Source organism: Pistacia vera, unplaced genomic scaffold (assembly GCF_008641045.1).
Source record: "Pistacia vera cultivar Batoury unplaced genomic scaffold, PisVer_v2 Contig74, whole genome shotgun sequence".
Classification (NCBI taxonomy): domain Eukaryota; kingdom Viridiplantae; phylum Streptophyta; class Magnoliopsida; order Sapindales; family Anacardiaceae; genus Pistacia; species Pistacia vera.
This window is the reverse complement of record NW_022196601.1, coordinates 527,618-541,667: the sequence shown is the minus strand read 5'-3', so window position 1 is coordinate 541,667 and position 14,050 is coordinate 527,618. Positions and strand designations below refer to the sequence as shown.

The window sequence follows — 14,050 nt, the reverse complement described above, 5'->3', positions numbered from 1 at the left end:
TGCAGCAAACATAAAACACATGCCTAAATTGCTCCATGAGCATAAGGATTCATTATTAAGGAGAGCAAGGCTAGCTTTACTCACTTCTCTTACTCACCTTTATAAATATATAGTATAATACGGGTATCATACATATAATACGGATACTATATGTTATTTTAACAAAGATCAGTAAGAGAAGTAAGTAAAGATAGCATTTTTCTATTAAGAAATATCACAAAAATTTCACAAATATAAGAACTGTGGAGGGCTCCATATAATTTAAGAAATTGAAAAGATCAGTTAACCCCCTCAAAGTTTCTTCATTTGAAATTTCCCTAATCTAAGCCTATATTTAAACCCTACTAATTTCCTTTTGTATTTCACCCAGGTATTATCAATTCAATTGTACTCAAAAATCAAAACTTCATCAAACTCATCAGCCTCTCCCTCCCAAACTTCAACAAAAATGGCTTTAAATCTCAAGACTTCAATCCACCACTCTCCCTCTTTGGCTTCATCTCCTCAATACCTTCATGGGTGTTCCTCAAAACACTCTTCAATTTCCTTCCCACACTCTGCTTCTCTCCCAGGTTTCACTTCTCTTCATTTTTTTTTCTCCTTGTGGCTTTCTGGGTCAAGGCTTTTTTTCAGTGACTTGTTTCACTGAGTTTTAGGCTTTGCAATTGGAACCCAGGTAGCTTTTGAGAGGAACGACCGTTTCTCGGTTGTTGAAACGGCAGCCGTGAGACAATTGACTGGATCGTTGACTGGATCATTCTTCACATTCTTGATAGTAATCTCGTCGGAAAATTGACCCAGACTGAAACCCCATCCATCAGCATCTTCAGGCCAACCAGGATCATCCTCCTCCATAACAAGTGGGTAATCTGCCGCGGTTTCTTCATCTTCTTCTTCCTTTCAATAGGCTCTATCTCCTCCTTAACATCAGGACACCGATCAATCACTTCTCTGATCTTTCTCCTCCATTCAAGTCTTTCTTCAGGATCCATAAATGGGCCATCATCCATATGAATTGTAGAAAACAAATAACACACCCTTATATGCAATTTAAGATAGTTAGATATAAGACCAGTAAACTGCAAATGAAAGAGAAGTTTTGAATCCATTTTCCATTAAAGGTGGATATTATGAACACTTGAAACTCACTGTATGTTGTAACGCCATTTCTGTACATTGTCCTGTCCACTCCAAGAGTTATCGGATATATAAAAATTAGCATCCGTAGTTAGATTAGATCCAGAATTTCATAACTACTTTATACAATTTCAATGTTCCGAGCTACGTTGAACATTCATCTTGGTTTTTTATTGACCAGGATTCATTCAATTTCAAATTATCCTGCCATTTGCCATGTTGTGATATAAATTAATATCCAAATTTAATTATATTATAGAAAAAACTTCATGCTAAATTAAACACACTAATCTTATTGCTTAATTAATATCTGAAACGCTTGAAAAGACAAAACGAATTAACATGTCCAGAAGATAAGTTTCAAGTCCCAGCAGCTGATAATGAAATTCAGGTACAGCTTCATTTTTGTGGCCCATTATTTCCAAGGAAAATACTTGTTAATACATTCTTGCATTCCAAAGAAGCCTTCAGCAGCTTCAGACCCTAACAAAAATATAGAATAAATCCCATCTCAGCTCAACTTTGCTCATAGTAATATTATTTATAAATACCATATATACATGCAATAACCAATTGCAGAAAAATTATGTGATAGACATACCTCTTCAACGCCAAAATCAACAACCTTCTCTTCAAGTGAACGCACATCCTTAACATGAAACCTGTTTAGCATGGTGATGCTAGAAATAGTAGACATTGGCTTCAGCTCCAAGTTATCCATTACCGTATATGTCACTACCGCTTTAACGAACCCTCTCTCAGCTGCAACGGTGGTGCTTTTGCCCGCTGGATTACTACTAGCGTTTACATAAGGAACCTCAGTGGTCATTTTCTGGTGGGACTGCGGACAAACCACGTTTGGAATTTCAGCCACATTCGAATGCTTGTATGGGCACATGTAAACACTTCGAGTTTTCAATTCATGATCAGACAACAAAAGGGGCATATCAGTAGAATAGACTGGAGATTTGGGATTGAGAAGAGAGCTCTTGTTTTGGTTTGGCTGAATATATATTTCGTTGAGATGTTCAATACTCTCATAAAGATTACCTAAACAACCCACCATGTTTTTCTTTTCTAAGAGCCTGACAATAGTGCCAGCAGGCAAAGAAAGTAGGTAGAAGAGAAAATCTGCAAACTCTTTGCCTGCTTCAGCAAATAGGACTATTTTAGCTTCTTTGTCAACAAGAAGCTTCAACTTTACTTTGGCATCTGCCATGGTTAATTTTGGAGTGTTTAAAACAAGTTATATAGAATTGGTAACTGATGATGTGGTTTACACACATTGTAAAGCTAAATTTATAGGGAAGAAAAGTTGATCAGGATTCATTACACAGGAACAGTAATCGTGAGCAGTTAATTTGTAATGAAGATGTTATATATTATGCAGTTGTAGAATAATCCCTCCACCTTTCGGAACAGATCTTACAATTTCGTCCACCAACTGTGCTATCCATTTCAATAAATAATTTATCATAGAAATATGGTATATAACCTAATAGTTTCCCAATTAGTATAATCAATGGTTTAGATGTGTAATCCGCAAAACGCAACAAAAATTCGGATTGCCGCAATCTAATTTTAGAATTATAGTTTTAGTTCTGCCACTATAGAAATGTGAAAACCTCATAAGTAATTAATATACCAGTCAAAGACAATAATCTTTATCTTTTTTTAAAGGCATGAGATGTAAATAGCTCTTAAAGAATAAAGAAAATCAAAGCATTCCCAAAAAAGAATGTGATTCAAGCACCCAATAAAGTAAAGTTAAGTTGGGTTCTTTGCCTTCAAGAAATAATGTAAACTTACTAAGTCTCAAAGCTGTTTCTATCATCCAGGAAATACTAAATTTTAAAAGCAAAGGAGTCATAAGGATGAAGAAAGCAAAATGGGCGAGGAAAAAGAGAAAGAATAAAACTACATATTAATGATTAAGCAGTACTTTAGACTGGTGGAATCCAGAAGGCTTCACAATCTAACAACCAAAAGTTGATGATCTTGAAATATTGTCCGTTCTTTATCTCAAAATGCTGAAGAATAAAGTAAATATTGTTTGTTCAAGCAAGGTCTTTATTTATCCAATAATCAAAGTAATTTTTGTCCTTCTAAACGAAGATAATGAAGTGTTTTATTATTGTTCTTAGTCGTCCTTTAATTATTATTGTTGATCTTTCAACATTATCAATGACATAGAATGGACCAATGGACTAAAGAAACCATATTTCTTAGAACACACGTCTGTTTGTTACATCATTTGAAAAATGTTATCCTGAATAAATGTTTTAAGTTGAGTTGAATTGAATCAAATTGAATAAGATTTGAATTTGAAAATATATTTAGTAAAATATCTAAAAATTATATCAGAATTAGATAAAATGTTAAATAGTTTTTTGGTATAAGGCTTTTAAAACAGGGTAGTTATTTAGTACATTTTCTAATAATATTTATTATTTGATTCTGGAACTCTTTTTTTTTTCAGTTTAAATAATATTAAATAGTTGTTTGGTAATTTTTTTATCACTAATTTACAAAAAAAAAAATAAATAAATAAAATAAAATAAAATAAAATTCTCCATAATAATTTTAACTACTGATACATAATTTAAAAGCTAAAAATTAAGTAAATTATAATATCCGTGCCATAAAGGAATCATACAACGTATCTAAATAAGAAAGGATACTCATATTGTATAATAATGAATACAATTGAAAATGAAAATGAGTTGCTGATCTATATCATTACTTACAATCATTGGAATATAAAGAGATGAATATATATCAAGGATCATATTCATATACAATACTAACCAATCCAATGGAAAATCGTGACAATATTAAACATAAGAACAATAGTTAAGGTGTAAAATACATCAAATGATACTAAAACAAACCAGAAGGACACAGATAAGAGTGTCCTTTTTCTCCAATTTATTCAGAAAGCAAAACTACAATAACACAAAAACACAAACGAAACACAAGGCTCATAGAACAAGCACTATTGTGCTTGTTGCCTTAACTCACTCATTTCCCATTTGCAAAATTCTCTCTATTCCACCTCAAATGTCTTCCTAAATTGCAACAAATCCCAAATTTTTCTTCTCATCAGGGAGTGACTTTGCAACACTTTCCTTCTGCATACATCTCTTAGCCCACGCAATGCATTTGGAGCACTCTGCTGCTACACTGAACTTGGCATACGTCTCATATGCGTGAAACCAGCAATATAAAGGGATCAAAGATAAGTTGACATACCCAAAGGTCTCGCTTCTAAAATAAGGATTGTCTTCGAGCTGCCCTTCCAAGGTATTGATTACTTCAATGAATTCCTTCTTTGCGGCCTCCTGCGCTTCGCCTGTTGTGGTCCATGTCTTCCTCCCCGCATCATATAACTGCAAATTTCTTTACTAAGTTTGCATCTTTGTTCTGAAATAGGTAAGATTTTAACACATCCAATATCATCAAGCAGAACCAAGAGAGGTGCCTTGACATTGTATGACTTTAGTTAATTATTTTCTCCAATTAACACATACAATGAAAATGGAGAAACGAAACCTTCATTCATTTCAAGCAATCACATCATTTATGTTGTTGTAAACCTGAGTTAGTCTTATCCTAATCAAGAGTCAACACAATCAAACATAGATCAAATACAAAAAAGGAACAACACGCAATCTTTTTACCATGGTTCACTGGTTCAAGATTGAACAAGCTATGTCCACGTTGAGCTTCAGAATATGGAGGCTCACTGCACTATTATTATTGTCACCAAAGATTAGAAAACCACCACTCATTGTTCCCTTCAAGCCCTTACTAACAAGAATCACAAAGACTTCACTTCTATACCCGTAAATCTATAATCCTAATGAGAATTCTAACCCTGATTCTCTACACCACAAAGAAACACAACTTTGATGGGTGGATCAACCATTGATTTACACAAGAGCAAAGTACTATACAAAGAACCCTAGCAAAGCAGTTTTGATTGAGCTATTTTGATCGAAAGAGACTATTCAGAATGGGGAAAGACTTTAGCTTTTATATGGTTGGCCAGCAGTAAGTCTTCAGCCGTTAGATTGCTTGGAGATCAATGGCCAGAAATGCAAGATGTATTAAAGCTAAAACGACAGCGTAAAGGCTTCACTCATTAACAATCTCCACCTTGAAGCCTTATTCTTTCTCTAGACAACAACAAATTTGTGCAGCAAGCTTCTCACATACTCCTTCTCAGCTTTATAAGATCAGTTGATGTGTAGTAGGTTTAAGCAATACTTGAACTTTGTAGGAGTTACCACTTTTTTTTCCATATCAGCTAGGTTCTCTTCAGTTGGTATTTTCAACAGATTCAAATTCCCTTTTGTGATTTAGTCTCGGAAAAAATGATACTTCACATCCACGTGCTTCGTCCTCTCATGATATACATGGTTTTTACTTAGATGAATGGCACTTTGACTGTCAGAATACACAGTCACAAGTCCATCCATCAAACTTGCTTCTTTCAAGATCCCTTGCAACCATATTGCCTCCTTAAATGCATCAGTCACTACCACACACTCAGCTTTTGTTGTGGACAGTGCAACCAATGGTTGTATTTGTGATTTCTAACTGATGCAGTTGCCTCCTAAGGTGAAGCAATAGGCTATAGTGGATTTCCTTGAGTCTCAATCACCTGCAAAATCAGAGTCTACATACCCAACAAGATCAAGTGTAGAGTTTCTTTTGCAAAAGTCTAATCCAACATGCATTGTGTTGTTAATGTATCTAAGCAGCCATTTTAATGCAACCCAATGTTCTATTCGTGGATTTGAAATAAACCTACTCAGTAATGATATTGCAAATGAAAGATCAGGTCTTGTGCTTATCATGGAGTACATGATAGATCCTATGGCACTTGAGTAGGGGATCATTTCCATTTTTAACCTTTCAGCATCAGTTTTGGGGCACTGTAATTTACTCAATGTAAAGTGACCTGCTAAGGGTATGTTAACAGGTTTAGATTCAGTCATTCCAAACCTGGAAGTCAATTTTATAGGTATGGTAGTTGGTGAAGTTTCAACCTATTTAATTTTCTGTTTCTGTCAATTATCATCCCCAAAATCCTTTTTGCAGACCCTAAATCTTTCATATCAAAGTCAGCACTTAGTTTTGCTTTTAGTTCATCTATGTGTGACTTAGATTTGCATATTAATAGCATGTCATCTATGTACAACACCAGGTATATAGGCATGTTATTTATGCGAGCAAAATAGAAACAGTTATCATATTCACTTCTAGCAAACCCAACTCCTACTATGAATAAGTCAAATCTTTTGTACCATTACCTAGGGGGTTATTTAAGGTCATACAGGGACTTATGCAATAGACAAACATGTTCAAGCAAAGTCCTTTCTCTAAACCCAGTAAGTTGACTCATAAATATTTGTTTTTCCAATTCACCACGTAAAAATATTGTTTTGACATCCAATTGTTCCAATTCCAAATCATAATGTGCCACAATTGATAGCATTAACATGCCCTCTATGTGAAGCCCTTAGCCACAAGTCTGTCTTTGAGTCTTGGTGGGTCTGAGCTTGTTAGGCCTTCCTTTAATTTGTAAAGTCATTTACAGTCTACCAGTTTCTGGTCAGTTGGTTTTAGGACTAGAGGCCAGGTTTTGTTCAACTTTAAGGACTTCATTTCCTCCTTCATGGCTTCCAGCCATTTGTCTCTGTCTCTAGAGCTGATGGCTTCTTGATAGGTTTCAGGTTCATACCTTTGTATCTCTACACCAGCAACCAAGGCTGTGAAGATTAGGTTAGCATAGTTGAACCTGTTAGAGGGCCTTATCTCCCTCCTAACTCTATCTCTTGGTAGCTGGTATTCTGCCAGGTTTTCATTCTGGGCTTCATCAATTTTTTAGGTTGTTCCCAATCTTCATGTTGGTCCTCATTGTTGGGCAGTGAAGGATTTTGTGGTTCAGAAGCTTCTAGTTGTTTAGGGTGCTTTATCAAGCTTGTTGGCTCCACCTCAAACTAAGATCTCTCAGTTTGATCAAGCATTTCAGGATCACTTCTTGACTTACCTGCATTGTCATTTGAAAGCTTGCAAGGAAACATGATCTCATTAAAGACTACATCTAGACTGATTATTACCCTAACCCCTGGGCATCCCTTTCCCACAACCTATAGCCTTTGGTCTCTTCTTGATACCCTAAAAAGACACATGTAAGGGACCTAGCTAGGCTCTAACTTGCCATCTCAAGTGTGTGCATAAGCTGCATACCCAAACACCCTTAGGTAATTAAGGTTTGGTCTCCTTCCTAACCATCTCTCTTCTGGACATTTAAAGCCTATCGAACTTGAGGGACTCCCTATTGATTAGGTAAGTTACAGTGGTTGGGACTTTTCCCATAAAGTTTTGGACAAACCAATAGTAAATAAGAGGCATCTAACCCTTTCTAGAAGTGTTCTGTTCATCCTCTCTGCAACCCCATTCTGTTGTGGGGTTCCCTTGACAGTCCTATGCCTTAATACCCCTTTATTGCTACAATAAGTATCAAACTCTAGGTTATAGAACTCCAACCCATTATCAGTCCTAAGGGCCTTGACTTTTCTGTCCAATTGGGTTTCTACCAAGATTTTCCAGCCTTTGAACTTAGTCAACGCTTCATCCTTAGTCTGGATAAGGTATACCAATACCTTCCTATTGTAATCGTCTACAATGGAGAGGAAGTATATGTTCCCTCCATGACTTGACACTTTTAGGATCCCAAACGTTAGCATGCACATAGTCCAAACACTTTGCAGTAAGATGAGTTCCTTTGTGGAAACTCATCTTGTGTTGTTTACCAAGAACACATGTTTCACAAAAACTTAAATCAGAAACAAAATCATTACCAAAATAACCCTGCTGTTTCAATGCATTCATGCTATTTGGGCCTATGTGACCTAATCTTAAATGCCATTTCTCTGCAATAGATACATTAGTGGACAGTAGAGCAGTATTAAACACACCAGGATAGTATTAACCACATAAGATATAAAGGCCATTCTTTTTAACACCCTTTGTCTATACATTTCCATTTTTGTACACTTCCAGGCAGCCATTTTGTGTTTTATAGGAACAACCAGATACATCTAATGTTCCAAGTGAAATCAGATTACGCTTAAGCTCAGGTATGTATCTAACCCTAGTGAGCAGAACCATTTTACCATCATTTAGCCTAATGGTTATGTCACCTATGCCTTGAACCTCACAGGAATGGTTATTGCCAATGAATACAGTTTCTTGTTCACCAATTTTAAGTCTTTGGAACCAATTTCTGTTTGGACTCATATGGAAGGTACATCCTGAGTCTAGCACCCATTCATTACCTCTAGCCGTGTTAGAAATAGTAAGAACTTTAGAGATCTCAATGTTATTGCTAGTGCTAGCTAGGTTGATTTCAGTACTAGCCTATTTGTTCTTTTTAATCCATTCGTAACAATTTTTCTTAAGATGTCCTATTTTATTACAAAAGAAACACTTCCTAGATTCTCCCTTAGGTTTCCCATTCCCATTACCTTTCTTTTTGACTTTAGTGCCTAAGTTACTTTGAGAGTTCTTACCAGATTCTTTATTAAACTACCTAGTGTCAAATCTACCTTTAACAAATAGATTATTACCATTTCTCTTCTATATTCTTAGTTCTAGTTCCCTAGAATTTAACCTGGAAATTATCAGATCCACACTAAGTTCAGTGCCACTATACTGTAAAGCATTCGTTATAACTAGATACTCTTCTGGTAGAGAGTTTAATAGGATCATGGCAAGACTAGAGTCTCCTAGTTCTTGGTCAGTAGTACCTTTTAGAGTTAGGGGTCATCTTAAGAAATTCATCCAAGTTTTCATCTAAATATTTGGCTACGTCCATTTTATATGAGAATAATGCCCCTTTTAAAAAAGCTAAATTTGGTGTTGACTGAAGAGCATATAAAGATTCGAGTTTACCCTAGAAAGCGATTGGAGATTCCAGGCCATCCACCTTCCACAACACGGTGTCAGACAGGTTCATGATGATCAAATTATATGCCTCTTCATCTACCTCTGCCTTATTCTTCAGCTTTTCTTCAGGCCATTTGGTGGTGTCCTTTTCTAGAGCAATTCTTACCTTATGGTGGGATAAGAGGGCCTTCATCTTCTTTTTCCATGTGTTGAAGTCAATCTTCCCATCATATTGGGAGATTTCCATGCATATGGTGCTTATGGTCTAGGTTCAAAAGCAAGCCCTAAAGAATCAAGGTTAGGATGGTGGACTCAACTCATAGAGATCGAAGAATTGATCTCTGTGTACCACAATTTTTTTTTTTTTTTTTTTTTTTTTTTTTTTTGGGAGCCTAGGACTCTAAGAATTACTTAATTGAAAAGGCCCTAAATTTTTCAAACCTTAGAAAATTTCCCAAATCAAGAAAACCCTAGAATGTAAAATCGAGGAACCCTAAACTCGACTCTGATACCACTGTTGTAAACCTGAGTCAATCTTATCGTAATCAAGATTCAACACAATCAAACACATATCAAATACAAAAAAAGAACAACACGCAATCCTTTTACCGTGGTTCACTTGTTCAAGATTGAACACGCTACGTCTACGTTGAGCTCCAGAATATGGAGGTTTGCTGCACTATTATTAGTGTCACCAAAGATTACAAAATCACCACTCAATCTTCCCTTCAAGCCCTTACTAACAAGAATCACAAAGACTTCACTTCTATACCCATAAATCTATAATCCTAATGAGAATTCTAACCTTGATTCTCTACACCACAAAGAAACATAACTTTGATGGGTGGATCAACCACTGATTTACACAAGACCAAAGCACTATACAAAGAACCCTAGCAGAGCAGTTTTAATTGAGCTATTTGTATCGAAAGAGACTGTTCAGGATAGGGAAAGACTTCAGCTTTTATATGGTTGGCCCGCAGTAAGTCTTCAGCCGTTAGATTGCTTGGAGATCAATGGCCAGAAATGCAAGATGTATTAAAGCTAAAACGATAGTCTAAAGGCTTCACTCATTAACATATGTAAATCATGAACTGGGTTGATTCAAAATCATGCCAATTCGCAAATTTTGAATTCACTTAAATAAATTCCATATATTCTTGAAAAATAAGCATGACCTCTCCTAAAATTCATGGCCAAAACATTTTAACACATCCACTATCCATTTCAGGGCCAAGCAAAACCAAGAGTAGTGCCTTAACATTGTATGACTTCATTCAATTATTATCTTCAGCTAACACACACAATAAAATAGAGAGAATGAACCTCCATTCATTTCAAGCATTCACACCGTTATTTAAATCATGAATTAGGTTAAATCAAAATCATGCCAGTCCACAAATTCAGAATTCAATAAACTAAATTGTATAAATTTCTAAAAAGAATGGCATAAATTTCTCCTACAAACTTTCATTGAGGGCAAAGAAAATTCATTCAATCAATCACAAATTAAGCAACAAAAAAAACTTAATAATACTTCAATTTTATTTTTTTGTCAATGATACAACCTAGAATCTAGCTTGAGATCGCTCATAAGGATCAGAGGGGAGCAAAGGAGCTTTATCCTTCCAAACCTCACCAATGTACTGAACAATGATGGAAGAAATAAGGTAAGGTGGTCACGCGAGAGAGAGAGAGAGAGAGATCGCCCCTTCCGGCAGTCGAAGAATGATGGGAGAGAAGAAGAAATGTTTTGGAGTGGAGGGAGAATGATTTAGGGTTGATAAGGAAAGGCCAGGATCGAAGATGGAGGGACAACGATGCGAGAGAAGAAGAAATGTTTTAACTTGAATAGGATTGGAAAATCAAAAAACATGTCCAAGGCTGTTTTCATTTTCAAGCACAAAATTTGATTTGAATATGATTAATTTTTAGATAGCTTTGGGTAAATAAGTAAAAAAAATGTTTTTCTATTTTTTAATCCAGTTAGGAAAGCAGATTAATGATTTTAAAGAGTATACCAAATGGGGCGTTATTTTCAAGTTTTATAATTAAATTTCCTTCTTATGACACCTCAAAAATTCCATAAATGCTCTTATTCCATTTTTTATATTTATTTAATTCCCTTAACTTAGGTTATATACCCCTACCATTGCTATTCTTGAAATAAAATTTTAGATAATTCACTTGAAATTCAAAAAACAAATTACAGCTAAAAAAGTCTTTACAAATAATTCTAAGAACATAATACAATTAAACAACACAAGAAATATGTAGATTAAAAAATATACTATTGCACTTAGTAATTAATTAAGGATGTGCAATAGTCTGAAAACTAGACCGGGCCTTGACTCGATCAAGGGCTCGGTTTCTGAATTGATCGATTCGGTGACGTTAGCAATTCGAGCAGATTTAAAATCCAAAAAACACACCCTTGATAAATTACACATTAATCCCTACATGTTTGAAATCAAGTAAAAACACCCTACAAAATTTCCATAAATCCCTGCAGGTTTGAAATCCAGCAAAAATACCCCTATGATATGGGCAGTCGCGCGAAGAGACTAGTGGCGGCGACAATGATCGACGGCCAATCGGAGTGTCATGTGCACATAGGGCCCAGTTGTTGGTTGCTTATTATTTAATCTAGTAGAGTCCAGAGTCCAGTTAAGTTAGTCTGATTATGTGGGTCCAATAACTGTACGTGGGCATCAGGTTAAGACTTGTGCTTAATCCGTTGATTCACAGCCAAGTATTTTGGCTTAAGAATAGGTTTTCAAGTTAGGTTGTTAGCTGAATATCAGTGTCATATTTATGCTATTTTTATGGGTTGAGTCCTTGTAATCCAGTCAGTTGTTATTTCCAGCTGTATTTAAGTCTTTCATGTTAATGAGAAAGGTATCGAAACAGTTGCAATCAGTGAGTATTGGAGGCTGTGGATTTCCTTGAATTAATCCAACTCTTTCTTCTAGCGTGAACTTGACAATTGGTATCAGAGCAGGTCATTCCAATGGCTGAGGGTACAGGTACTAGATATTCTCAACTTGCAGAATCTTTGGCAGCTGTCAAACAAAATCAAGAGGAGTATCAGCAAAATCATAATTCTTTGCAACAAGTGGCTGAAGGGCTGGCCCATAAATTAGAAGTGGTTGCCTCAAATGTGGAGACATTGGTGCAGATGAAGACTAAGCATAATTCTGGTGATCCAGAAGGGTCTAAACGATAGATGACTAACCCTTTTTTTGAAGATAATGGGGGAATTCAGACTCACGCAGTGTGGTTGGATTTTCCTAAATTCAATAGAGAAGACCCTAGTGGGTAGGTCTATTGAGTTAATCAATTCTTCAATTACCATCAAACCAATCCGCATCACAAAGTCCTATTGGCATCCTTCCATATGGAAGGGAAGGCCTTGGTTTGGTTCCAGGACATTGAAGCTGCAGGGGGAATTAGCAGTTGGGAAGGATTTGTACATGCACTTCAGACAAAGTTTGGATCATCACTTTATGAAGACCCCATGGAAGCTTCTTATTCGGCTAAAGCAAACTTCAACAATGGAAGATTATAAGAGCCAATTTGATGCTCTTTCAAACCAACTTAAAGGACTGGCTGAGTCTTACGAACTCAGTTGTTTCCTAAGTGGGTTGCGGGAAGATATTCAGTTTATGGTACGTATGTTTAATCCTTCAAATTTACATATTGCTTTTGGTTTAGCAAAAATGCAAGAAGAGAATGTGGCTGCCCTTAGGAGAATTGCAAAACTAGGATCTGTTCCTACTTGTTTGGCTATTGGGCCCCTAAGTCCACCTGAAAAAAGGGTCATTGTTCTGGTCCAAAGACTATCACCTAGCCAAATGAAGGAGCGATGGGATAAGGGACTTTGTAATAATTGCGATGACAAATGGGGCCTGGGGCATAAGTGCAAATCAACCCAACTATTTATTATGGAGTGTGATGAATCAAGTGATGATGAGGTGCCTAAATCTAAAGTTGTAGAAGGAAGTGCGAGCAAGTCTAAGGAGGAAACACCTATAGTGGAGTTAGAACCCGAAATATCCATCCATGCATTATTTGGATCTCCAAACCCAAAAACAATGAGATTCTTGGGGCACATTTGTGGAAAGGTAGTAGTTATCTTGGTTGATACAGGAAGTACACACAATTTCATGGACCCCTTTGTTATTCAAAGGGCTTACCAACCATCTAATCCAACAGAAGGGCTCTCTGTCAAAGTGGCTAATGAGCAAGCAGTTCATAGTGAAGGGAATTGTGTAGAAGTACCTCTACATATGCAGGGTAATCTCTATACCACTGATTTTTCCATTTTGACCCTAAGTGGATGTGATATTGTTTTGGGCATTCAATGGCTTCGAACCTTGGGACCTATCCTTTGGGATTTCTCAAGATTTCAAATAGAGTTCTTAGTTTTAGACAAACCTCGAAGACTACAAGGTATGTCACCAACTGGTATCTTATTAGTAGAAGGAGAAAATTTTGGTAAAGTTTCTAGGCAAAATAAAAGAGGATTAGTTATTCAGCTTATTGATTTTGAAAATTCCAGTTTGCTGTCCATTGAAACTTCTATTGAGCCACTAATATATGACCTTCTTAACCAATATCCAAAAGTGTTTTCAAAACCCAAAGGATTGCTCCCTACTCAAAATCATGACCACCATATTGAGTTACAGTTAGGTGCAAAACCAGTTTGTGTAGGGCTTTATAGATACCCTCACTTCAAAAATCTGAAATTGAAAAAATAGTCCATGAAATGTTACAATCTGGTATTGTTAGACCTAGTCAAAGTCCATTCTCATCCCCGGTCTTATTAGTAAGAAAACATGATGGAAGTTGGAGGCTTTGTGTTGACTATAAAACCCTTAACAAATAAACCATTAAGGTTAAATTTCCTACACCTATAGTTGACGAACTTCTTGATGAACTTCATGGGTCAACC

The 14,050-nt window shown here is 36.1% G+C and overlaps 2 protein-coding genes across 3 annotated transcripts; both read right to left on the bottom strand.

Annotated features, from left to right (window-relative positions):
• Positions 1-183: 183 nt before the first annotated feature.
• On the bottom strand, positions 184-2,395 carry LOC116115442. 2 transcript variants are annotated; one of them, XR_004125667.1, is made up of 3 exons: positions 1,739-2,395; positions 1,150-1,620; positions 184-1,038 (listed from the first exon to the last, which is right to left on the bottom strand). XR_004125667.1 is itself a non-coding variant. In XM_031401595.1 (2 exons), exons 1-2 carry the CDS (start codon positions 2,354-2,356, stop codon positions 1,537-1,539), a joined length of 702 nt encoding a protein of 233 aa, XP_031257455.1. In that variant the 5' UTR covers positions 2,357-2,395; the 3' UTR covers positions 184-1,536. The 2 variants fall into 2 exon arrangements, 1 of the variants encoding a protein (XP_031257455.1); XM_031401595.1 differs by having other exon boundaries at positions 184-1,620.
• Positions 2,396-4,205: 1,810 nt separating this feature from the next.
• Positions 4,206-10,751, bottom strand: LOC116115426 (probable glutathione S-transferase; the record flags this gene model as incomplete). Its single annotated transcript, XM_031401574.1, has 2 exons — positions 4,206-4,526; positions 10,671-10,751. Coding segments are annotated over 2 exons (402 nt in total), but the record flags the coding sequence as incomplete, so codon positions are not given.
• Between the last annotated feature and the right edge of the window lie 3,299 nt (positions 10,752-14,050).

Coding starts and splice junctions, on each gene's coding strand:
- LOC116115442 (XM_031401595.1), bottom strand. CDS start 2,356: ATGGCAGATGCCAAAGTAAAGTTGAAGCTTCTTGTTGACAAAGAAGCT. Junction 1,621..1,738: donor TTGATTTTGGCGTTGAAGAG/GTATGTCTATCA, acceptor TATTTTTGTTAG/GGTCTGAAGCTGCTGAAGGC.